Raw genomic sequence first — 27,047 nt, forward strand, 5'->3', positions numbered from 1 at the left:
GGGACGCTTTTATAGAGGGGATGTGCACTGCTGGGCGGACCCCGGGGTCCGGCCCGGCAGCTCCATTGGGCCGCTGTCTCGTCAGTCACCGGGCAGGGGGAGCTGTCGGCGGCTCTGCTCTGTTTGCCGGGCGCTTGCGCGATTCCCGCGGGCGTTTCCCGGGGGTTCCCGGGGGGCGCCCGCTCTGCCCGCGGGGCCGGCCCTGGGCCGCTGCCGTGTCCATGGAGCGGCGCCGTGGGAGGGGCCGGAGGCCGCGGCAGGGGCGGCTCGGCAGGGCCGGGTGACGGCACTGCGGGCGCTGCAGAGCGGGACAGGCCCGCACCGCCCAGCCCAGCCCAGCCCAACCCCGCCGCGTCCCCGCCGACCGGCGGATGGGGTGAGGGCAGCGGGTCGGCCATGGCCAGCGGCGGCCCCGAGGAGGGGGAGGCGGTGGCGGGGGAGGAACAAGCCCTGAGGAAACTGGTCGTGCGGCTCCAGAACGTCCAGGAGAGGAAGCGGGTGGAGACGCTGGTGCAGACCCTGAGCGACCTGCTGGAACTGGCGACCCGGCGGAGCGGTGAGCGCCGCGCCCTGCCCTGCCCGGCCCCGCCGAGTGCCGCCCGCCCGCCCGCCCGCCGCCGGTCGCTAACGCGGTCTGTTTGTCTGTTCCCCCACAGCTCCCCGGCTCTTCAGCGGCAAAAACGTCCACGTGCCCGTGCTGCTGGTGGTGGATCTGTACCCGGGAGCGGCGGGCGTGCAGCAGGTCAGGTCAGGGCCGGGCGGGGCGGGGGCCGGGGCCGCTCCGCGGGATGCGCCGAGCGCCGCGGCCCCTTCCCGGGACAGAAGTTGGTGTTCCGCTTGTTGATTTCTCCTTGACTTGCTTTCTCATGGGCCGCTTCTTGAAGTGTAGTGATCTTAGAAGGGCGCTGTCACCGCTGGCGTTTAAAGGGACCAAGCGCTTCAGCTCTTTGCGGACGCCACTTGCTCCGTCTCTGTTTAAACGGCAGAAGGAGGCGAAGTAGAAAATAAAAATTAAGCCATGTGCATACTGTGTGATGTAGGGTTCTGAATTACCAAGAATGTTATCTAATATAATTTTGACGTGTCAATATTGAGTTTTGCCATGGTTAGACAAACTTCCGAAAAGCAGAATTTTACAATTCGTATACATGCAGCCCTATCCTAGAGACTTGTACTAGGACAGCTTTTTAAAGGGAAGACAGAAGCTTTTAGCTAAGAGTAGGTTCTTCAGTGTAAGGTTCTGCCTGCTCCTGTAACTCAGCATGGGCCCATTTGGATTAGGTGTGGCACTTGTACGATTTGATGTTGTACTTATGGTACAGCTGCCAGACTTGTCATACAAAACAGCTCCTTCCTGGCAAGCATTTATTAAATTTCTGAGTATGATATGCTTAGAGGATGTTTGTAAACTCCAGACTTCTTTGCAACTCATTTTTTATTATTATTATTAAGCCCATTTGTATGGTAACAATATTTTTTTACATATCTTGTTTTTTTCAATTGACCTAGAAGGCAAAACATAAATTATATTGCAAATACCTCTTAAACAATAGTATATTTTAAGAGGGTTTGTGTGGTGGTTGTTTTGTGGGTTTTTTTGGTTTTCGTTGTCTAATAGACCTTAGCTAGAGATAAAAAGCTGAAAATTCAGATTAAATATGAAATTCTATTTGTGTAGTAATTGATCTGGAATAACAGTGATTTGAGGTTTTCTTTTAAGACTAAATATTAGAGCAGTATCTGAAGTTTTTACTTATTTTACTATTCGATTGTCAGATTGTTAATAAATACAGAAAAATGAATCAGCACTCATTTTCAAGATAAAACATATTACATGTATATAACAATTTACAAAACCACTGCCCAGAAGTTTAGACTAGGAAGCAGAACATGTGAAATCCAACCACAACAAGAAATAGGTGTGAAATGACAGCACAACACTCTCAGAATTGCATAAGGAAGATAGTGATTGTTTAATTTCCATTTTAAATGTATTGAAATACCTCACTCCAAATTAATGCATTTAAATTTTATTTTAATCTTCTATCTGCCTACATTTGCAGTCAAACTGCTTCAGTTTAGAAGTTCTGGAGCTCCTTTGCATTACTGTGTTGTATTGGAGTATGAAATTCATAGCCAGTGCAAAGCTCAAATCCTGTTCCTCATAAAATGTCTTAGACAACTCTTCCTCCACATTCAGTTCTGCTGTTTACAAACATTCACAGTATGTTAGCAGAGCTGTGTCGTCTTGCTTCATTCACTGCTATTTGTTTACAGTCTTTGTGAATACACAATTCTCACTTTACAGCAGTGATGAAGTAATGAGGTCCTGATTACAGTGAAGTCTCTTTGCACTACCAATGAATTTTCATTGAATAAATGAATTAAACAGCCTTTTTGCTTTCGGCGTTGTAAAAAAAATTGTCTCACATCAGAGAATAAACACAGTAAGAGACACACCTGAAGTGAGAATTTCCTTTACCTACCCTCCTTAACTGGTTACAAAGCGTCGGGGTAGTGCTGCTGCTCCACTGACTTGTACAAAGTATGTTTCCATAGTAGATCAATATTGCAAGTACTAGTGCAAGTCAGACTGCGGGCATAAACCCTGCAAGCTTCTTCAGAAGTAGGAAGGTACTGGTCTGGAAAACCAGTGGTGCTTGAAAGTAAAGTAGGCGTCCTTAAGTAAATATGGTCGTTTTCTGCAGTTACTCTGGCAATGACTGGAGCAACTTAGAAACTCTACAGCAAAATATGAGTACACTTGAGTAAAGAGCAGTCAGTAGAGCTTTATTGTCTCGTGTAGAAGGGGTGACCTAATGTAGTACAAATTCATTGCATGCTAGAAACAGAAGGGGTCTGATTTAAAAATAACAAGAGTTTCAGTGCTGCCACCACTGTTTCTGTGGGACCTGTTTATTTGCAACGACATCTTTGTTTACTTTTCCCCCGTTTCCTGTAACCTTTAGGATTTCTATTATTTAAAAGACCTTGACTTTCTTATATAGTTATTAAACAGCTAATAAGTTCTCTGTTATCTGAGGTTGTGATTATAATATTGAAAAATAGACTACATATCAGCAGGGCAGATGTTTCCATTGGTCTTCTCTAGATCCAGCGTTTTTGTAGTTGTCAATACTTGGGAGTCCTAGCAATCCAAATAAAAATGTTTAGTGGGAATATGAATTTCATCAGAAACAGTTTTAATACAAGAAAGAATCTTCTAAAGTCATTAAGCAAGTTTTCATCAGATTATGTATTTTTTAGGAACAGTTAGGATGTCCAGAAGTGAGACTTGTAAAAAAAAAAATAAAAACACAGTTTGTGAATTAATAGTCACCTCTACAATGTTTCTAAGATTTGTACCTGACTGACTGTCACTGATAGACTCTTATCTTGGGGAGGATTGATGGTTGGCAAGACTATTTGTTGTACCTACATGTGGTCAGGACTCAGTTATGAAGACCAGCCCAATCATCCTGAATGTCCATAGTACATGATTTGTAGTCTCATGCAGAGCAAGCCAGCTTGCTTTCCAAGGAAGCAAAGAGCAAGGAAATTGGCTCGTGATAAAGATCAATCTGCAGGTGTTAAGGTTGTAATTTGGCTCTGCAAATCTGAACTCAAACACAACTACTGATGGCATGAGCGTAGCCCATGTAAACAAGTATGGAAAAGACAAAGGCAAAATTCCAGTTCCCAGAGAGCTACATCAGCTTTTTCCTACTCTCCAAAGCTGTCAGCTGTCTAGATTGAAGCCTCTGCTGTTCTTTGGGTGACTCTGCACTACCAAACCTGTAATTCCATGTCTCTAGTCTTACTGATTGCAGGGTTAGGGATCATGCACTTTCTGTGAACTTCACTGTTAAACTCTTTGGAGGTAGCCATTTACATTCCTGTTGTGGGCTGTCCCATCTTGACCCCTTTGCTTTACACAACTCTTCTGTGGAAAAGTCATCCAGTTACACATACAGTTTTTGTGCCATACTTATCTTCTGTTTTGACCCTGTTAAAGTACACAGGCCTGCTTCCACCTTTTTATTTATTTATTTATTTATATGGTCAAGGAAGTTTTTATGCCTTATTATAATTCCTTTTTGTAAAATCTGCTTCATCTTGACCTTTGACATTTCACAGTTTGCTACTTCTCTCTCAATACAGAGTGGGTTTCTTGCTCATCAGTTAATTATTTGTACAGATTTTGCTTACTGCATCCTCACTGCAGCCCATTCGATCATATCAGCCTGTAGGCATTCATAAGACAGCAGATTTCTCCAATACAGAAGATCAGAGAGGAACATTTTTAGGTTTGGCATTATTCACAGTCAAAGTGTTTGCATAGAATGAAACGTGGTTATTAAAAACACATACACTGGGATTAGTATTATTTCATTCTTTACGGTCTCAAAATTTCCACTGCTTTCATTATGTTTTGAAAGAACACAGTGTTGATGACTGATAGCAAAGTTATGAAATATGTGCTGTTGTTTATGTATCTCATCCCTGTTTAAAACATTGAACACCTTTGAAAACCTATACTTTATCCTTATAATTTGCAATTAAATGGGAAGTTCTTGTGGAAACACACATTCTTCAATAAAGGTGAACTTGTAATAGTGCAGAGCTCTTCCCTTGCCTGTGATGATATACTGTGAATCCCATCATATTTTTCTGTCTATCAGCATCTCATTTAACTGTGTACCCTTTATCTTCAGGCAGTGCTGAAGCAGATTGAAAGTGGTGTGTTCCTACAAGCAATGCATTCGGAATCATTATCTTATCTGTTTTACCTCCATCTTTTAAATTTTCATGCCGTTTGTCTTGTGTCAATTAATTTTCCCATAGTGATTTAGCCAGGTAACTTTTCAGAACAGCTGTCTTCCAAAAGTCAAGAATATTAGAAGACAACATATAAATTCCAAGCAGAGTATCAGTTTTAAAATAACTCTATTTTTGTTTTACAGATGGGCTGGTCACTTCTCTGTAAATTAATAGAAATTTGCCCAAGCACTCTACAAAACTTAGCTCCTAAGGATGTTGGGAAGGACTGGGAAGTTCTGGGTGTCCACCAGTAAGTATTTTGTATGCAAAGAGTCTGCCAGAATGCTTGGTGATTGTGGCAGCATATATATATGCAATGAAATGTATTTATATATAGTTATTACATCAGCTTTTTTTGTGAGTTTCTTCAGTCCTCAGAATGGGAAAGTCATTCAAGAAGGGACCTTATCTGGGTATATAAATACTTGATGGACAAAGTAAAGGAGACTGTGCCAGGCTTTTCTTAGTGACACTCAGGGATAGAATGAGAAGTAATGGGACCAAATTGAAATATAGGAAATTCCACTTAAACATTAAAAAAAACAAAAAAAAACCAACAAGCAACCCTTTTGACAGATGCAGTATTGCTTGGATGGTTGCGTGTGTTCTTTCCAAATGTGAGGAATTGTATCCACAAGCCTGAAGTAATGGAAATCGAGGAGGTTTTGTCACACCTAATATTAGCAAGCGTGGGTAGAGCCCTTCTCAAATCTTCGTTCGCGAAACCTAGCCATGATGAGACTGATCGCCTGAACTACCTGTGAAGTCAGTGGACATAACAACCTTCAGAAGGGATAGTTTGTTCCATCTTTTTGGGAAGTTATCCTGGAGAAAACTGTGGTTTGGACTTGCTCATCTCTATCCTTTAACTGTCAAGGGAAGCCTAAGCAAGTGGTTTCTGGATGTTTGTGGTTACGTGGGATGAAAACCCACATAGTTTAGCTGAGTGGTTGTCCAGTAGCACAAATGCTGGTTTTAGGTGTAGGTCCAATGCAAATGGGGGTTGGTTTGGGCCTTGGTTTGGTGTTCCCTCACTTGGACAGATTGTCTGGTTCGGGGCTGATAATGGCAGAAGCTGCAGCCTTGTAACCGAGTGAGCCTGCCTCTGTAGTCTTCACCATACCCTTCCTTGGATAGGATAGCATGAAGATGCACTTTGGCTTTGTGGGGTTTTGTTTATTTGTTTGTTTTCTAGTGGTTGGTAAGAGAATGAACTCCCTTGAAAGATGTGTTGGTAGTTTTTGCTGGAAAGTAAAAGCCATTTGGGTTGCTTTTCATGAGCAAGAAATAACTGAACTGAAGCTGTACAAGCTAGTTATAATTTCTTTGGGAGCTTGCTAATTGACTAAAAGTTATTCTGAAAAGTTATTCTGAAAGCTGGAGATATTGCTGTTCATTCTCAGGTCCCAGAAAAATTACTTTTTGAGGGCTGATCTTTCCCAAAGCCTCTTCAGAGCCCACACAGTGCATGTGGTTGAACAAAGCATCCATTTCAAACTTCCCTGAAGATCTGATGACAGCATTGCTGTACACAGTACCTTCCCACTACCAATATTTTAGCCTACTGTGTATCCCTGTCTGACATGCTGACCATTTTCCTTGCTGTGGAGAAACTTCCTCTTAGTTGGGGGAGTGGGCTCAGGCGTTTCTGTCAGTGCCAAGGGCAGAGCAAACCAGCTGAATTATGTCTCATGTTCCCAGTGCATGGACTGGACTAGAACTGTAGTGAAACCACACCACAGCAAATATGTGCTGTTTGCAGCAAGGCTGGAAACAGTTAGGATAGAGAAGAAAAGGTCTTGCTGGGGGTTTTTTGCAAGAGATTTTCCCTTTTGTGTGTGTGACTATTTTAGGAGAATAGAAATTTTAAGCTAGAAGAACCGTTTCTTTCTTGTGTCTCAGCTATGATCAGCCTGATCACATTGCAGTCATGTTTACAAACAGTAGTTTGCTATTAATTTAGGCGTTCTTGACAGACAATGTGATAAATAATTCAAAATTGAAGAAAAAGGAAGGAAATTCTTTTCAGTGTATTTGCATCCTTTCTACAAGTTTAAAGAGACTTCATGTTTTGTAATCTCTTATATTAAACTATCATACAGTAGAAAATTTTACATACTTGAAATGGGAGGGTATATGAAGGGAATTTTCTAAAGATAAGGGGTGTTATATCTCCCATCAGATTTTGCCTTTTGTACCTGCTTTGGTCATCATAGCTACCACAATAGTGCTACAACAGAGGGGAGATAAACTAGCACCATCATAGTATGAAGGGAAAACAGTGATCCATTCATTCCAGCTTATAAAGTTAGACTTCAGCAAGACAAACAACATCATTGTCAGAGTTGGGGAGTGAAATTAGGATGAAACTTTAAGTGCTGTTTATGCTCTTCAAGACAGATCAAGACTATCAACTAAAGTATCATTAAGTACTGCACAATCTGTTTTTCTTAGATATTATATATACAGTGACTCACATTTGAAGTTTATTAATATTGCAGAGTCAAGTTCTCTAAAATAATGAAAAGTAAAAACCAGTTTCTTTAGGTGGACCTTGTGTGTGTGTAAGTCTATGCATTTTTATTTAGTTTTTAATTATACAATCTCTTCCCCCCATTCAGTGTGAAAGCCAATCTGACTGTTGCTCTTACAGCACTAAAAAACTTTTGAAAAAATATTAAATTTGCTTTTAAAATTTTATTTATTGAAGAGGTGTTACAGGTTTTTGATCACTGTTTTACAGGTGGTAGTTTGAGCAAAATATGTTAAAAGATTTTTAGGTGCCCAGTTTGATACATGCCCTGACTTTTGCAGTACTTGGCATCGTTTGTCTCTCTCTGTTTAACAAGTCAGCTTTGGTTGGCTGTGCTGCAGCATTTCTGAGGTTTATCTTCATGCGTCTCAGGCTGGGTGTGTGAAAAATCAGCAGTCTAGGAAATGTTTCTCTTTAGTGATTTGTCCAGCATCATGTAAATGCTTCATGGTTGGACCTTAGATAAGGAAGAGTTCTCCAAGATGCTCTTCAAGTTCTTTAACCAGGAAACTGCTACTTCTCTTCCAGCAAACCCGTGATTGTTCACTGTAACTGAGCTCTGGCTACACAGCTGTACTGTCCACAGCCCAGTGCTCTGTAGAGTAACCACCTCCTGGATGACACTTGTCCACTGTAGAATTAATATATAACTAGCTGAAAATGAAAATAAACTTGGTAAATTATACAGAATTATTTTAATGAAGTATGATCACATTTAAAATGTCAACATTATTTCATTGCTAATTTGAAAAATTATAAATTGAAATAGAAAGGTTTTTTTAAAATTAATTGAGAGCTTTTTAAGCTTTTGCTAATTTCTGTAATTATGTAAATGTTAGATTAAAAAATTGTATACGTTAATATTTAACCTTAACTCTTTCCCCCCCCTCTTTTTTTTTTTTTAATTTTTAGGCAGATTCTTAAAATGCTTACAATCCACAAAGGAAATCTAGATATTGCTGTAATAGGACTAAAAGCACTAAATCTACTCCTCATGTCAGGTATTGTGTGTTTTACTTTCCTACTTTGTCCAAGCCTTTAAAACACAGAACTGTGACATAAAGTGTGTGAACTGTCAGACCAGAATTTTCTGTTTTATTCAATGAAATCACTTGTCATTTGTACTTGTATACAAAATACAAAGTAATGTTTTGCACCTTTTTCACCCAGTTAAGTGTGATTTGAAGGCTCTGAAGAATATGACCAATTAGTTTTGCCAACTTGTTATTAACGCAGACACAAATACTTGCGGTTAACTACTTAAGTAAAATAAGATCTCATTTTTTCTTACCAAAGTCCAAATCTGGTGACATTCTGACTTACTTCCTTTAGCACTGGCTAGTACTTTTGAAAACAGTAAATTGTCTCTGACTTTTCTGTTTTTCTACTCTGCAGAGAGAGACCCAATCCTACCATTCGTGATCTTCTGTTGTAATTAAAGAGACAATCTAAGGGAGAGATTCTGCTCATTTTATTCAAGCTAATGTGTAATATAATGTGAGACAGGTCATGTTATAAAGCATTACAATAATGAATAATTACAGTAATAATAGCAAAATCTGGCTATTGGTGAGTTAACTGTAGTCTTTTAATTGTGAGGTATTGAAAAGGGTCTGGCTGCAGTGGAAACACTGGAACAGGCATTGTACATTCTGTTGTTACTGCTGTAGTTTGAAAATTGTCATGAAATGGATCTTTTTGCCTGCACAGGCTATTGAGTTAATGTTTTTTTCAAATGTTTTTTGATGTAATAACAGTAACAGTGAGATTGGCTTTTCAGTCCAGTTTCAGACAACAAATGTCTGAGAGGGTGAGACCGATACAGATGGACTGATTTCGTGGTTCACTGTGGTTGACACTCACATTTCAAATGCCCTATCATTTTCCTCACAGTGCAGTCCTGCCCCCTTTCTTCCATCAGCTTTACTTCTAAGTGAAACTTCTTAGCTGCAAAAGGGGGGGAGGGGTTGATGGGTTAATTTTCTACCAGTTTAGAGAGGTGAACTGGCTCACTGAAGAGTCAGAGCAGCACCAAAGCAGTGCAAGGTGGGAGCAAGAGTGGAGAGGGGAAACTGTCTTTTTGGCAGTAAAGTTTTAGAACATCAGTTCCATTGTAAAATGCTGTCCTAAAAGATAACTTTGTCATGGGTTATACAAACCTGGATTTGAACAGGTGAATTTTAAGGACAGTATTACAGAATTTTAGATTTTAATGGTTAAGTACAGTGCTTCAATGAAAGTTGAGAACTAATCAGTGCAACATATCATCTCTTCTGCTGTTCAGACATAATTGCTTTCCTGCTCTTGGAAGAAGAGGTGGATGTGTTTTCCTTGGTATTTAATGCCATGCACACCTTCCCTAAAAATGAAGAGGTCCAGCAACATGGATGTAAAGCATTACACAAACTTTTTGAGAAAGGTATTTATATCTTGTAGTTTATCAAGTTAGAAAAATGTATGGATTGGGAGGGGATGGCAGATTTTTAAATGCAATAAATGAATTTTTGCATTCCATATTGGTTTGTGTATTGTGTCTGTTCTTTAAATGAGTTAGCACACAACAGACTTTCCAAGCAATAGCACAAATTTCCTAAATTAGAGCAATGAATATAACACCTTTTTAAAAAAATCAAAATGTGTCTTCATTTCTAACTCTAGATTTAACTGAAAAAACAGGATTCGACATTGTTCAGTAACACTGGAATAAAGAGTAGTGACATTTGTTTTTAATTCTCAAAACCAGGATTTAAACAGGATTAAGTATTTAAAGACTGGTAAATTTTAGTAATATGTGAACAGTTCTAAAACCAAGCAAAATATTGGTACTTAAAAAAATACTTGGTTCTGCTTTTGATCATGACAATGCTAAAAGATGATTTTGTATCCCTATGATATTCCTCTGTTTCTTCTGAAAAATGAAGGCACTATGTATTGAATTTCTGCAGAATTCTCAGGAACTGTGCATGTGATGGCCAGAAGGCCCCCTGTTGTATTGTCTGAATTGAGTTCCTTGTTTCAAAATAGTAAGAAATGCCATCACTTGCTGTACTCCTTTGTTTCAAAGATAATCTCCAGTCCTTCAGATTGGTTCTCTTTGGCACCATTTTATATTGCTTTTTCTAAGTTTTTCTCCCACACACGTGTGCTTGGACTTATCTTCAGTGTTCCTTCCCCTCTTCCACTCTCCCTAAACACTTTTGTCCTGCTGTATTTTCTCTTCAGTCTCCATAAAAGGCTGATTGTCTTAGATTTTCTGTGCCTGTTTTTTGTAAGTGCCTGATTTTTACAGATCTGCCTGTTTTTTTTCTCTCTGTGACACCTTGTCACCGTGTAATGTGGATGTTTGCCTAGCCTTAGCTTGAACCAGGCTCAGAAAATGATCCTGCTTATGAAATTCAAAAGGTGCTCTTTCTCAGCCTGGGTCAGTTCCCTCATCTGGCTCATTGCACATCCATGCAGTTATGTCAGTGTGAATAACAGAAATGACCAGGAATGGAAAAACCTGAAGCCATTAAAGTAAGCTCTTACTGAAGCATGGCTGAAATCTTCATGGGAAGAAGTCTATTATAAAAAAAAAAAAAATTGAGAAATTAAATAAAATCATGGAGTATGAAAAATGACATTCCATCAATTGTTTTCCACTGTATGCTTAGCTTTTCCCTCACTTACATGCTGTCTTGTTTTAGAATATTTTATGTTCATTCCATGAAAAAAGGTGACAGATTTGTTCTAAAATACAGATTCACAGGGTAGCATTTATAAGTCAGGACTCAGTTATATAAAGTGTAGGCTAGAAAAAGGTCTTTATAAAACTAGCTCAGTCTTTAGTAAAAGGAATTGTGGAAGATGGTGTGTATGGAGAGTACCTTACTTTTGGTGAAACACAAAAAATAAATATAAGGAAACTTGATAAAAACAATTGTCTTTTCTCATTATTCATTTCCTCTTATTTCCTCAAAACACACTGTATCTCTTGTTTTTCAATTTAGTTCCAGAAGAGCAGCTGACTGAATTTGTGGAAAGCAAAGATCATATGATCATACTGAAAGTATTTAAAGAGTTTCCAGAGAAAGAAGAGGTGATTCTTCCTGCACTTTATTCATTACATTCCTTAGCTGGTCCACGTAAGTGTATTATTAGAAGTTATTTTAATTTCCTCATCTCCCAGAGCATGCATCAGCTCACATTGTCTGTGCTTGTAAAAAGTAATCTTTGTGTGATTGTAAAAAATCAGTGAGAACTGGTTGGGAGTTGCCAGACAAATCACTTTTCTGTTTTCTTTGGGAAATACTTTTTTTTTTTCATGGGATATTTTTTATATTTAGCCATTAAAACAGATATCTCTCATAAATAACAGACAAATGCTTTCTTCTACTTGGAGTAAGTAGTAACAGAGATGCTTATCATGATTGTAGAGACTGAAGTTCAAGATCCTGCCTGTCATCTTTTAATACTTGAAAAGTAAGATATGTTTATTGACTGAATAAATCTTCAGTGAGTTTGGATAGCAGGTAAAGAACACTTTGGGCAAAGTCTGTTCCACAGGGGGAAAATTGCCCATGCAAATTCAATGGCCAGGCCTGGGAAAAGGTGTCTGAGCTCAGGCACCTGCTCTGATCGTTCAGGGGTGGCTGCAATGACAAGCATTGGTAGCACTGTGCACATGACAGTCTTAAAGTGTCCTCAGGTGTTGTGCCTGGTTGGAAGAAAATGTCTTTGTTATGTTGTGCCTTCTGATAACCACAGTCCCTGTTCTGGGCAAAATCCGATCCTGAGAAATGTGCTTGATTTGTGTCAATTTGTTAAAAGCAATTTGATCCTGTTGACACAGAGGCGGTTTTTGTCAGCTTGCTGCTGGTAGTCCTAGTTTTGATAAGCATAGAGCATAGTTCTGCTCTCCATGTCTTTCATGTGGTACATAATATTGTGCCTCTTGCAAACGTGTTTCCTCACAAAGCCTTGCTCATACATCCTGTCTGGCTTTGTAGCAACCATGTTGTCCCCTTTTGTGCCACTAAACAAGAACCAGACTCGAGTGTCCCACATTTCATCAGACTCCGAGCTATTTAGTTTCTGTTTCTCAAACTTCTTGCTGTTCAGTCTGTGTTTAAAAAGTTAAGTATTCCTTGAGTCAGAAATAATTTTACCATAGCTCAGAAGTTGTTGCTGTTATCTGGGGAAGAAGATGCCAGATTTCAAGTGCTTTTCAAAACAGTAAATAAAAGTAACAAGAGAAGGGCATGAAAAAGACCTCTGTAAATTAGGTATTTAGTACTCTCATTTCTAGTATGAAAGATTACAAATAGCCAGAGAAACAAAGACAGCTTGCACGTGAATGTGCAAAGCAAACATTCATACTATTGGTTCGCAGCATCCCACAAAAACTCAACAAAATGTATTTCTTTAAGGCCACAATGCAGAAGTTAATTCACTGGAAGTACATACTGTAACTTATCCAGCAGCAAAATGTCTCCCCACACCCTGAAGTTCCAAATGAGTGCCTCGCTATGCCTTCTTTCACTAATCCATACATAAACTGTCCTGGCTTTCATGCCATGAGACATTGCAGGGTAAGGGTTTGTTGCAGCGTGGTACAAGAACCCTTTTAAATCTTAGTAGCCTCGATGGCATGAGAAAATTGCTTTGCTGCTGACTGTCCTCCAAAATCTGCAGTGGAGTGATGGGTCACAGAATGTTAGCCATCTAAATGGTAGGCATAGGGAGCTAGCCAGGCTTCTCCTCATTTTAGTAGGGAGAAAGAGGCACCTCAAGAGGACATTTACCTAACCCTAAACTAACTGCGTGTTACAGCTGGGATGATACACCATCTCAGTGATGAGTGCTCAGATCTTTTCATCGCTTGTTGGGAGAACCAAAATGACCAAGTTCTGGTGGTTAAGATTTAACAAAATTTGTTCCACCTCCTTTTCTCTAGCTTGTTCTGGGAAATGGTGACTCTGCAAATGTACCATTGCTTGCATCTTGCAGAATTTAAAGATTCATTTGATTGTGCTCCCTTTGTTGTAATAAATTTTGGAATCTTCTGAATATTTTAAAATGTTCATAGTTGTCACCTGTGAAAATATATCTTACTGTGAAGTGATGCAATATTGTGGAATATACCTTTAAAAAGGTCATATTAAAGCACTGTGAAAGGTACCTTCTTTCACTATCAAATAGAATGCTTCAGAAATGCTTCCTATTTAGCTTGTGTTTTCAACTTGCAGGTTATCATTATTTAATATTCAGAGATATATTATTTAGAAGATCTTTAAAAATACCAATTATCTTTAATAATACAGTTGTGAATATTTTTCTCATGTTGCATCCAGGAAAGGCAAGCTGTTGAAAAAACAATTAAGAAAGTTTATAAACCCTAGCAGATTAATGACAACTCCCTTGGAGTCAGTGACAGGACTCCATTCATTGGGGTCAAGATTTTGGCCAAGATTTTTTGGGTTCATATTCTTCTCATACCCCTGGTAGACATAACACAAGGATGTTTTCGTACACTGTGTTTTAACTACCATGATGTTGTTTTGTCTTGCAGTTCTATATGTAGGATCCTTCTGTCCTCATCAGGACTGGATGCATTCTGTCTTTGTACTGGCTCTTGTGATTATCCTGTTGGTTCTGTATCTGGCTTGAGTAATAAGCAGTAAATAGGTTGAGAGTGACCAAGCACTGGCACAGTCTTCTTGGAGGGGTTGTGAAATTTCCATACTTGGAAATCAGAAACCAGCTGGCTATGGCTCTGGGCAACCTGCTCTAGGTTGCCTTGCTTGAGCACATGGATGGTACAAGTTGACCTTTAGAGCTACCTCCCAACATCAATCCTTCTGTGATTCTGTGAAATACAGGATTTGCAGTGACTTTCAAAATACTGTAGGAATAGTAGATGAAAATTTTTGTACCCTAAGTACACAATAGTAGAATTAATTTAAATTAAAATAATAACTTTTTTTTTTTTTTTAAGAAAAAAGTTACATAAGTTAATTGTGGGGACGGTCCTGTTGCATGGCCTGATATAGAATAGAACAAATTGAAATAAAACCACTTTTCTCTCAAGTTGCAGGGCAAAACCTGAAACATAGTTGCAGCTTCCTAAATAAATCATTTAACTAGATCTGAATTTAACACAGGCCAGAATTAGAATCTGGAATTAGATCAACTTTTCTCTTCTCTCTTCTCTCTTCTCTCCTCTCTCCTCTCCTCTCCTTTTTTAACTAAGAAGCAATTTTTGTTTCTGTTTCTCTCTTTAGCCAGTAATGTTGAAGTGCTCATGTCTGGAGATGTTCGCTGCTACAATGTCATAGTAGAAATGATGAAAAGTTTCCCCAACAGCGAAACAGTTCAGGAAGTGAGTTGCTGTTTGTTGCACAAGCTTACTTTAGGTAAGTTCACAAAATTGTTTATAGTCAGCTTATTCTGACTGTGTAAGAGTTGAGTTTAATGGCAGCATTACAGGCAACAAGGCTACTAATATTCCAGTTAATCCTCAGAGTGGTGTATAGATCCATGTCTCTAATGGTATAAACATCCTGAGGTAACACTGGCCACAGTCAATATGGTATCCTTTTGTGTTAAACATTAGTAACAGTCAGAAGCTGCTATAAATGACTCAAGCTGGGGGTAAGTAAAGAGAGAAAAAAGGCGGAGAATATAAAAATGAGAAATCTGGATTTCTGGATTTCTTTTTTTGCAGTGGAAATGCTGAATGTGTGGGAAACAACTGGTGCTACAAAATTACCTGGAAGGTGTTCTCCAAGTTTGCATTTTTCCTGCTTGCAGTGTATTTATCTTCAGAGACCTGTGCTGCATTCCTGGCAGTGATGGTACCTGTCTTGGGGCCCCCTGTGCTGCAGCAGTGAAAGAATCGCTGGGTCCTGGACTTGCCTTAAGTACTTTGGTTGTCTGGGCTTACATGGGCTAGTGTCACAGGAAGAGAAATGATCCCAGTGGCAAAATGTAATGCCTCTTAGCAACTCTGTGAATATAATGAAGTGATCTGAGCAGTTGCCAAGAACCACGTAAAAGAAAGTTCAAAATACGAATAAATATGTTTTCCCCCTGCTGCATGCAAAACCACTGTGAGCAGCTGCCTGAGCAGCCTGCACGCCGTGGCTGGCTCTTCATCAAGGACTCAGCCAAGGTCTTCCTCATGAGTTAGACTTCCCAGTTCTTGCAGGTGGTGGCCTGAAGCTACTGCAGATGCTGGTACCAATGCATGACTCCCCTTAATCAAGTCAGTCCCATCCTTTCACCATCTGCTTCTGCTTTTTTGTGCAGATATTGTAGAAAATACAGATCAGACTTGAGTGCAACCCAGAGCGACTTCCAGTTCTCCTTCAGAAAGCCAAATACTATTTTCAAGGAAATGTGGTGGCCACTGAGGGGGTATTTGCAGGGTTTTTTTGGCAAGAGGCAATGCTGCCCTTGACTAGTTTCCTGTGCAAGGCTAACTGAAGATAGGCAGGGAAACCAAGCACTTGAGGGGACACAGCAGCTTGGTTGACATGCCTTGGTCTTGCCCTGTTTTCAACCTGTTTCCAGTCACACATTTGTCATGTGTTTATGCTGACCAACAAGTGAGAGTGGCAGAAAAGCAGCCTCAAGATCCATTTCTTCTTTCGGTGTAACAGATGCCCCTTATCTTAATAAAGAACAACTTTGGGAGAGTTATGAAAGAGGTGTCCACAGCATCACACAGTTAGGGAAACTGATGTGAGATTGCTAGGTGCTCCTGGAAATAGTCTGGAAGATTTATATCTAGCCAGTGTGGCTTCTCAAATTTTTCTGGTGAACACAGTCTTCCTAAACCTTTGTTAACTGGCAGTGAAATGGTACAGTCAGCATCTACTAGCTTCCAAAATCACCATCACACGTTTTTGTTTAAGCTGGTAATGACTATCCTAGATTTGACTCTCTTTGGAATTTTAACTGGCTGACACTTGTTTGGCCAGCCACAAGTCCAACAGAATTACTCATCAATTAGCCTAAGATTATTAAATTTTTTAGATAAGTAATGCATTTACACAAACATACCATTTCCATTAAGGTACAGTAGGAAACAGCAATACTGATGTAACATGACCACACTACTGATCTTTCACATTCTAGTGTGATTCTCATTTTTCTAATGAAGATTTAAACAAAACTAAATATCAAAATAGAAACTATAGCTATCAAATTATATTTAAGTGAGTGTTGCTCTGGTTTTTTATGCATGATACATATTTTTACAACAAACATGGAAATTATTTTAATTTGCTTGCCTTTTTGGAGAGTTCTTTATATTCAGCCTATAACAAAATACTGTACAACGTATAATAATAGTTATGCTTAAAATATATTTATCATCAAAAGGTAGTGCTTTCTGCTATTCCAGAATGTATGTATTTATAATGCTGACCTTGATCTATTTAATGAGGAGGGCAAAAACAGAGCATAAACCAGGGTTAAATGACTTGCTTCACAGGATAAATCAAATCATTGTAAGAATTCAGGGCTAGGACTGCATTTCCTTCCTGACGGGAAGTCTGCAAGTGATACACTAACTGTATTTTTCTTATTTTGATGACAATGTGTGCTTCACTTTGCAGTAAACCTCTGTCTTTTGTTAAAAAAAAAATAGAAACAAAATCTAAAAAAAAAAATAGATCCCAACTGTTTTTTTTCCTTGACCTCTTCTTTCCACAAATAAAATGTTGTGTTAAACCCTTTAATAAAAAACACAGTGTTTACTACAAAGTTTGTGCATTGTGTGCCAAGAAATTTATGTTAAATGCACATAAAGCTATAGAAATGTATTTATATCAATTTAATATCTCCTGTGTTTTCAGGAAATTTTTTCAACATCCTTGTGTTACATAAGGTTCCAGAGGTCATTGTGAAGGCTGTTGTGGCATATCCTGAAAATGCAAAGTTACAAGCTGCAGCTCTCAGTTGTTTAGCTCTTCTAAGTGAGTAAATCTCTGTCTGCTTGTTAATTTTTTCATTCTGGTAATTTCCTGTAATAATTTCAAACTCCCATTTCTTTACCACAAAAGCCTCAGGCAAGGTAGCCTTCACAGAAGTAGATTTCCTACATGCTTAACAGCTTGTTTTACTTTGAGAAGGCTGTGTTCATATTGTATGCCCAACATCTTCACAGTGTTCAGATCTGAACAAAACAAACTGTTTATTCCTAGGCAAATATTGGATAATCCCTAGTTGCCATAAAATCTCTAGTGGTAGTAACACTGATTTGATGGTGTGTTTGCCAGGTATGATAGTACTCATATTGTGGCAGTTGACAGCAACACCAAATCAGTGCTTGTGCTTGAGTTCTGAAATCAATTAAAAGATTTAAACTTTTCTTTGAGTACACTTCAGGTATTATTTTGAAACAGAGGTTAGTTAGATAGTGACAAAAAGCTAAGAATCTGATCCTCTTTGACTAATTGTCCCATACAAAAGTCAGTAGAAATGCTGTTTAAGAGTCCCCAAAATAGCAAAGATTAGAAATCAGTACAAACTCCTTTATGCCTCAGACATTATGGTCAGTGTTGGTATCTTTTTTTCCCCTTAAATGCTGAGAAAATCACAGGTATGAAATTACTTATTTTAAATTCTCTTGCACTTTCTGGGATGAGTTATTTCTCCCTTAGCAACTGCAATTTGCATTTTGTTTTTTAATGGCATGGCTTCAGAGTGTTGATGGCTCTGTAATAAGTGGTTACATGCAAATGAGTCACAGTTATATTCTATGTTTGTGGTATTCTGTATGTAAATACACTGGGAGAAAAGTACATGGAGGTCTTTTCAGCCAGTTGACTGATCTCCAACTCTGTGACTCATTTACTACACTAGAGTGAAGTTTTTTACTCCCTTTATAACCTTACAGGCAGATTTTTCAAATCTGTCATAAAGCTTATGTCAGAAGACTTCTTCCTTCCCAGAAAAGGCTTATCTTCCCACTGATTTTTGCACTTTGGGAGTGCAAGCACCTCCATGACTACAGGAAGGTTAAGACATAAGTGATTTGTTTTCTAAGTAAGAATTTATTGTAAATATTTTATATTTCAAGCTGAAACAATATTCTTAAACCGGGACTTGGAGGAAAGAAAAGAAGAGGAGGAGGAAGAAAAATTATGCTGGTTGGAAGCATGTTACAGGGCGTTGGAACTGCACCGAAAAAATACAGATGTGCTGGTGAGAATTTCGGGATAATGGGAGTGTGGGAAGACTACGTTATATATTGAATAAAATGCTTAGCAACAGCCTTTTCTCACATATATCCTCAGGCGAAAAAAAAGCTTTAAGGACTGGATTAGGTTTAGAATAAATCTTACCTTTCTTGCCTTTCTTATCTTTGGTCATCTTAAGAGGTTTCAGTTACTCCTTTGGATCAAATGTTGGTTGTTGAGTCTTGTTACCTGAAACATTTGCCATGCAAAGACTGTTGTTTACATGCCTACTGTGTATCCAGCAGCCAAACACAGACCCATCAACAGCAGAATTAGTCTTGGCCTAAAATAGGTATCAAAATGCAAATCAAATAATGAGAATGTGGCACACGTTTGTTACTCGGGCCTATTCCAGCTGTATACATTTTGTTTTATTTCTACATAAAGCACCAGGTACCTCTGTTGTGGACTGAAAAACAGTCAAACTATTTAAGTTTTTCATATGCTTTAATCTTCTAAAGGTATGTTTTCTTAATATTTTTGTTTCTGTTTATATTTAGGAGGCTGCGTGCTGGGCTTTGAAAAATCTGTTTCTGTATCAACGTAACCTTCATGAGAAGATTGGAGATGGAGATAATCAGTCAGTGTTATCTTGAACTGGATTTTTTGAAATTTAAAAAATGAGTGCCTATTGTTAGACAATTTTGGGTTTCATGTTTCAGTTATTTTTAGTTTTGTTTCCTGTTTTCTAATATATCATTAAATGCATGATGATCTACAAAGTTTCTTCAAAAGTGTGCTAACCTTGATTCAGGCAAAACTGCTGGTGTTTTAGTAAAGGGTCAGAACAGTCTATTAGAACTAATTTTTACAGTTTACAAGGAATTTTGTCTTCAGTTGCAACAAGGATAAAGAATGTAAGAATTAGGAAGGTAGACAAGATTAAGATATCTAGCATGTAAAGAGTGTGGGAAAGCAGTGCTTATTTCCACAAATCAGATGGAAGAGCATTGAAGAGGGGATGCTGCCTCGTCAAGGAGAATCTAGTCATGGATAAGACACAGATTTCCGTTTTACCTAAACTGTTTCTCAGAGTTGCTTAAAATTTTAGTCATTCGATTTTTAGTAAACCTATCTGTACCCCTTTCTGGACCTCAAGTCACTTGGAAGGCGTGGTTCCAAGTGAATGCAGTGAGGTTCAGACTAGACAAAGTTGCGTGGGTTACAAAGGGCTTTCTGTCAACTGTTGCTCTGGTAACAGAAGCCAAGAACAATCATCTGAAAATTTAATTCTGTTGCACAATACCTTTTAAGGAAACTGTAATTTTGAAGTAGCTTCTGTGATACAGTCAATGTGCAGTGATTTGTTTCTCTCTGAAAGGTTCCCAGTAGACAGAGCAGTGATGCTCTCCATGCTGATGCACTCCTCTTCAAAAGAAGTGTTTCAAGCAGCTGCCAGTACCTTGGCAATTTTGTCACAACAAAACGGTAAGGGACTTTAATTATCTTTACTTTCTAATTCAGCAGGAAGTTATTGCATTTATATTAAAGAGAATTTAGTGTGCTGTTGAATGAATACAATATTTTCTGTGATTAGAATATTATGCTCTTGTGTTCAGTAGGAAGTTTGTTCCTTGCTTTGAAAAAAGCTGTTGTTGGCTAGTACCAAAAAGTATGTGGAAGTAAAGAGTTCTCTGCCAGGTCATGTGTTGCAATTGCTACTTTTTGGAGCAGGAGACATGAAAAGAGTGTGTTCTCTCCGTATGCTTGTTTAAATATTTGTCATGTTTGAATTTCGTCAAGAGCAGCATTTGTTGAAAATCACATGAATAAGGAATACAGCCCAACAAATATCATCTTCTTGCCTATCATGGGAGATTTGAGCAGCCCTGTGGACTTCAGTGAATCAAATTGTGTAGAAAGTTAACCATGTGCATGACAGTTTTCAAGATTGCTTTAGTCCTGATTGTGTCCCTAACATGGTTTCCTAACTTTTTTCGATTTGCAGACCCCCTCAAAATTTTTCAGTGGAGATGTGGACCCCTTGGTAGAGTATTTAAGCCTACTGACAGTTGGCCTGCTTTTATTAGATACCTTTCCCAGAATCCTTTGAAATGGTTATGGACCTCAAGTGGTTTGCAGACTGCACATTGAAAACCACTGGCTAGATAGGAAGAAAAGCCTAGCAGTTTATTACCATTCTCTAGGTGAGAAAGCACTGTTCTATCACTAGTTACTGAGTCATCCAAGAACATAAAACCTAACACTTAAAAGGTTTTATTGTTATTTATGAGATCAGTATCTATCTGTATTGAGAGCTAGATCTCATAAATGTATGCATACCATTATCATATACAGGTACTTTCATAACATGTTACTGACAAGTGGGCCTCTGGTTCCTTTTGGAAATCTAAAGAAAGTTTTTCTTTTGTCTTTTTTCATTATTCCTTTTTTCCCCCTAAATGAATGTGCTTACAGCAAAAATGATAGACATGAAGAAGCTTAGTAAAACCCTCTGGCACAATGCAGTGTTGCTTGAACTAACCACTTGAAATGGATATACTGGACAAGATAACAAGATCTGGCGATAGTTACTGTGATAATGTAGAATGGCTTTGTGGTGGTCTGATTTGTATTGGTTAGCTACAACACGTGCTTGGATATTTGATTTTTAAAAAATGAATTAACAAAGTCAATAGAATGAAATAATTTCACTTCTGAAGGTTTATTGTGGAAGCTTGAAGTTTTTTTCAAAGTTTTAAATTATAACTTTCCTACGTGATCACAGAGTGCAATCACAAAAAGTACAAAAAGTGTAAGAATAAACATTTTGAAAATAAAAGTACTCATACATACTCTTCTTCCAGTATGCTGACTTAATGTAAGTAAAAATAGCAGATGTATAGAAACTTATTAGATGATTGGGAATTACGATCTGTTTAATTGAGGTGTGCAAACAGAATTCAGCTTCAGGTCAAATTGTTTCCCATTCTAATTTACACTATAATGTGTGTGTTTGGTGAGGGAGAAAATTGAAAAAAATGAGGGGAAAAAGGCAGTTCTGCTGGTTTTCAGAACTATACATAAAGATTTACTTATAGGATGTTTGCTATTTTGTGTTGTAGTAAATATTAGGAAGACACTTTTGGCAAAAGGCGTACATATGAATGTTTTGGATATAATGAGGAAACATCCAGATTCTCCTGAAGTGGTTGAAAGTGCCTGCAGGACTCTGAATCATGTTTTTGAAGGAAGGTAATGTAATTAGAAACATATGTATAGTCCCAAAGTGAAGGTTTGTGATATTCAGTGCTGTAAGCAATTGCATGTAAATTATTGACTATTTCACTGATACTAAATTGACCCCAGGCTGACAGCCCTGTTTAAGACATGGAATTTTGTAAGCCCTGTAGTCCAGTGCCCAGGTGGATGTGTGTAGGGAGAGGCATGTTCTTCTCTTTCTGGCTCTTGAGGAGTGAGATTTGAACAGACTATCCCTGGGTGCCCTCCCCTCCTGTTAGCCACACTGAATTCCACTGAGAGCTAAGAAGTTTCCCACAATATCAACTTAACAACATTGTGTTAGTATTGCTCTTGTGTTGGCTAGGATGGAATTATTTACGTGGACTGAATTAATGGAATGGCATAAAAATAATTTGCTATGATAAAGAAAAATGCCATAGTTTATATTTCATAGCTCAAATTGTATTTGCAGTATTCTAAAGGGTTATCACACAGTATTAATTGAGGAGCCAATACATGTACAATTTAGAAATGCATTCTTTGTAATAATTTAATAAACAATATTTTCAGTTTTCCTCATCTGGATATAATGACAGTTGCAGTATCAGAAGTTGTAAAAGCCATGAAGAAACATGAGAAATCACTCTCTGTTCAACTGGAAGCACTTCGAGTCCTTTTACAGTTTATGATGCCTGGTAAGTCATCCAAAGTCATCCACCAAATCAGGGAATAGAATTAGCTGGTTTTTAGTTTTCCTTATCTAATGGGACTGCCTTTAGTGGGACTTCAGAAAATTATTGCAGTTCTGTACATAGCAGAGAACAGCTTTAAATCTTTAGGAACATATAAGACAGAGGCAAATTTTTGAGGTATTGAAGGTAACAAACCAAAATTATCACTGCTGCTTTTCTCCTGATTTAAAGATATAAAATATGCAATTATGCACTATTTTCTACCAAAAATGAGAAATTATACTGACAAGCTTAGAAATTCCTTTCCAAAAAAACCTCTTTAATGGCAATCCACAGGGGAGAAAAAAATGTTCTTTAGTAGAATTAGGGTATAGTTTTAACTCTTTTTATCAGTGTACTCCTGTATATCCTGCTGTTGTCCTTTGATATTAAGCATGAGAGTACACACATGGGGTACTGACTTTCTTTCAGAACAACTTTTTGCAAGTATCCCTCTGCAGTTTTAGTTGAACATTTACAAAACCAGTAACTCTGAAAATAGTAACATGGCTAATGTGCAGACATTGCAGGTTTTCAGTTTCCTTCTATTATTTGTGTTATAATCCTAACTTTTTTTTTCAATGGACAGCAGGATTAAGACTTGATATATGTATTCTAACATGTAGACAGGGTGATTTGTTTGCCAGTATCCTGGAAGTGGGGCCCTTTTAAAGTGTAATCAAACACAGAGATCCAACTGGATGTTGGAACTTGTGGGTTAATTAGGGAATAAAAAAGTAATTCATAGAAAAAAGAGCAATCAGAACAACTATGAATGCTGAAGTGACTTTTAAAGGATTTCTGGGTACTTTCTTTAGTGTCACTTGAGTGCAAGTGCCAAAAGCTACAACAAAGGTAACTCTGAAAGACCTTTCTCTGTTCTTTTATATGTGGTCACATTCTACTTAATGTCATCTGTGTGTAAAATTTGTCCTGTGATCCTGCCAAGTGAGCAAGGACAGAGTTCATAGCTTCTCTATAGTATCTCCTTTCCAGAAGGAAGAGGCATTCTGAAGTAGGTATCAGGAACACCAAGAAACTCCATAGCTCAAAAAAGTACTATATTGCAAAGGACCTTAAGCCAAATTCTTTGGCATGATTTTGTGTTTTTATAGTAAGCAGTGAGCAAACATGTGGTGAAATCGTCCCTTCAAACTCAATATACTCACATTACAGTGGAAATCTGGAGGGACTCCAGTCTGTGATACAATGTTCTGAAAATGTCATAAGATCTGAAATACGCCCTCTGAGTCACCTCTGTATTCAATTTGATTGTTAAGTTGTTATATGGGGTCAATACTGGGAAGAATATGAAATCTGCTGTTCTGAGAAGGGCTGTTTTCTGTCTTTGCAGATATAAAGCATGAACACCAGAATGGTTCTTCCAGAGATGTGGGAGATGCTGCCTTTGCACTTACAGTGAAAGTCATTAAAAGCCAGTGTCTCTTGGAGGGAACTCACTCATTGGTGCTTAATGCTTTGAACAGGGTATAGTTAAAGCTTTAATCTAATGGATATTGTCATTATTTTACACTTGCAATGGTGAAGTATTTATAAGTTTTAGTTCTGCACTGATTTTCCTATTGATTTGATAAAATTAATCTTAACTCCTGAGTTTTATTGATCTTTTGGGATTTCTTCTCTCTTTCCTGGAGTATTAGATGATCCTTTACACAGTAACTCTAAAGAATATTTATAAAAAACAAAGTTCATTTTAAAACATACAGTTTATTTGTGAGTTATTTTTTTTTTTAAGGGACTAGTGTATACATGAAAAGTGTCCTCATGCCTACACCTCAGCTACACATAGAACTGAGTGGACAACTCAGTTGTCTTTCACTGGTCAATTCTATAAATTTTTCCAACCACTGGAAAACAGAATCAAGAGGAAGCTGAAAAATGAAAGGCTGAAGCAGACTCAGTCTATACAAAGGAAACACTGGGCACTTTGCATGGCAAATAAACCTTAAATCCTAGTGATTGGAAAGGCATAACTTCATGGCCTTCAGAAGAATGCCATCTCTACAAGGCTTTCAAGCTTCACATAACTACAATCAAAATGTATTGATTCATAATTTTTGTAAAGTCTCTCAAGAATTTTAAGGTTGCCAAACATCTTCAGTCAAGGACGCTTATGTCTCTTACATTTATTACAAAAGTCAGAGCAAGTAACGTATCAGTGAAAGACTTTTAGAGTGTCTAAAGGGCATTTCTTGACCTGAAGATATCAGACATAGGAATAAACGAGGGAGGTAAAATAATTTTTGCTTCGAGAAGGTATTACAGTGTTCAGTGCTTTGTGACCATCTTGATTGCATTTTTCAAGCCAACTGGTTTGTGTTTTGGGGTACTACAGCATCAATCAGAAGGGCGAGAAATTGACACATTTTAATGAAAAACTACAGATAGAATAAGGAGAAAGATGGACATGACACCACTGAAATAATTTTACAGGTTTGCAAGTCACAGTGACAGCTGTGACACCCTCAGATCTAGGCCTCATCTGGAAGTGGAGGTAAACTGGAAAAAAATATCACAAATAACCTATTCAATTGCTATATAATAAACCCAAAATACTCGTTGTTTCACATCTTTTTATTTTTGTATTTTTTCAGTTGCCACCATGTTAATCACTTGTGCTAGTTCTCAAAAAAAACCACTCTTTTTTTTCCCTTTTTAACCACAAAGGAAGTACATTTTCTCGCTCTTCTTGTCCTAAAAAAATGGTATGAATTTATCAATGGTTTTACGTAAAATTTGAGGAAAAAACCCCACTCTTCATCAGAAAACTAGCAAGGGAGTATTTTCAAAATCAGTGGTGAAAATCTGTGGAAGTTATGAGCAGCTGAAACTGATGGTTGATAAGGAAATCTTTTTGAAATTGTGTTTATTGTTATTTATTGTCACATCAGATGTAATTTCACATACTTATGAGCAACAATCGCTTGTTCTTACAGAACAGCTTTAAGAACAAGCAACTCTTTTGTTACCCTTGTAAACAGAATAAACTTCATCTGATTTTGTATTCCTTTCTTCATTAGTTTATTGGAAATCCTAGCATTCAGAAGTGTGGATTAAAACTACTTGCTTCTGTAGCTGAGTGCACTGGTGCACTAGAAATCTTAATCCAGCAAGGAGCTACTGATACTGTGCTTCACACCCTACAGATGTACCCAGACGAACAAGGTAGGGCAGGTGTTTTGTCAGTAGAATGAGAATGACATGGTAGGAGGGTCTGATTACCCTTAGAGGCTGTAAGTGGTCTATAGCTCTCTTTAGTGCTGGATGTGATGTGGGTTGCATGGCAAGAAAAGGCTGCAGTACTGTGTAGTCCTCAGGTTCGCCCACCTTGTAGTTTTATGCCTGGCCCTGTAAGCTTGTGCCAGTAACTTTGTGGAATGTTACTAAAAGACTACTTAAATCATGGGTTTATTCCACTTAGAATGTCTGAATTGTCAATGTCTGAAGAATATTTATTTCCCTTCTAGACATACAGTGTTTGGGTTTGAGTCTTCTACGCTCTTTGATTACAAGAAAGAGTTTGTGTATTGCAACTATGCATGTCCTGTCAGCAGTTCTGGTTTCTACTCTGCGACGATTTAAAGAAGTCACTGAAATCCAGATGCATGTACGTGTCATTTCTATGTGCAAAGAACAAAAGCCAAAACCTTAGAAAATTATTTTAATATAGTTATATTAAGTATAATTCCTTATTTTACTTCATTTTGATTGTATTGCAATTACTGGATTAGTGTAAAGCTGTGTAATAAAACTGGTGTGTTTGTTGTAGAGGTGGTTTTCTCGGAGACATATATTCAGTCCAGGATATGTACGCATAGGTTAAGTGTTTGTCTAAAACTTCTGAGATCTGCAAACTAGAACAAATTTCTCAGTCACAATCGACCATTGTGTCAATATATAGCCTAAATCTATAATCTAAATGTAGTAACCATCATTATATTACTGATTGCCTACTTTGAGAAGTCATAGAAAATGACGTAGTTTCCAGCCTTGTCACCAGCAATTAACTTAGTGTAGGAATGGCGTATTTAAGAAAGGATATTACTGGAATACTATGTCAGACTTTGGACCCACATCTGTATATGGAAGGAGAGTTCTTTGTCTGTCTGCAAACACACATTCAGTCCTCCTTGTGTGAAGGTTCTATTTCCTCTGCTTCAGAAATTTTCCCTGTTTGTTGCCAATTTCGTTTTTGTAGCAGAATGGGGATTGCCTATGAGATCAGCTTTCTGTGAGAGTTTCTGTACTTCCGTTTCAAATTAGTATGAAAATATCGAAAGTTTTTCCCCCAACCCTTCCCTGTTTAGCTTAGCAACCAATGTAGAGAGAAAAAATGTGCTGAAATAAGGAAGTTACTTTAAGTGATTTAGTCTCAATTAGGTTTGGACAGAGTCCCTAATTTACCCAGTTCACCCTTCTAGGCGAACTTTATTTGCAGAACTCTGGGATAATTTCATGTTTCTTCTTCGTGTTTTTAGATACACTTCTTATGTTTTTCATTTGGTCCATGTATTTTTTTCAAATTCAGCG

The 27,047-nt window shown here is 38.1% G+C and overlaps 1 protein-coding gene across 1 annotated transcript in view; it reads left to right on the forward strand.

The window, feature by feature from the left end:
• Positions 1-248: 248 nt before the first annotated feature.
• The window catches only part of LRRK2 (leucine rich repeat kinase 2), a 63,328-nt gene continuing 36,529 nt past the window's right edge, over positions 249-27,047 (forward strand). The window contains exons 1-16 of the mRNA XM_027890128.1: positions 249-556; positions 657-742; positions 4,965-5,071; positions 8,267-8,355; positions 9,639-9,773; positions 11,344-11,478; positions 14,617-14,748; positions 17,197-17,316; positions 18,423-18,547; positions 19,083-19,162; positions 19,904-20,010; positions 21,648-21,777; positions 22,336-22,460; positions 23,851-23,984; positions 25,538-25,682; positions 25,985-26,124. Coding sequence (XP_027745929.1) covers positions 397-556; positions 657-742; positions 4,965-5,071; positions 8,267-8,355; positions 9,639-9,773; positions 11,344-11,478; positions 14,617-14,748; positions 17,197-17,316; positions 18,423-18,547; positions 19,083-19,162; positions 19,904-20,010; positions 21,648-21,777; positions 22,336-22,460; positions 23,851-23,984; positions 25,538-25,682; positions 25,985-26,124 — 1,950 coding nt within the window. The 5' untranslated portion in view covers positions 249-396. The remainder of the gene's footprint in view (positions 557-656; positions 743-4,964; positions 5,072-8,266; positions 8,356-9,638; positions 9,774-11,343; positions 11,479-14,616; positions 14,749-17,196; positions 17,317-18,422; positions 18,548-19,082; positions 19,163-19,903; positions 20,011-21,647; positions 21,778-22,335; positions 22,461-23,850; positions 23,985-25,537; positions 25,683-25,984; positions 26,125-27,047) is intronic.

This window comes from Empidonax traillii, unplaced genomic scaffold, assembly GCF_003031625.1.
Source record: "Empidonax traillii isolate 1590-97213 ecotype Southwest subspecies unplaced genomic scaffold, ASM303162v1 scaffold277:size2070623, whole genome shotgun sequence".
Lineage (NCBI taxonomy): Eukaryota > Metazoa > Chordata > Aves > Passeriformes > Tyrannidae > Empidonax > Empidonax traillii.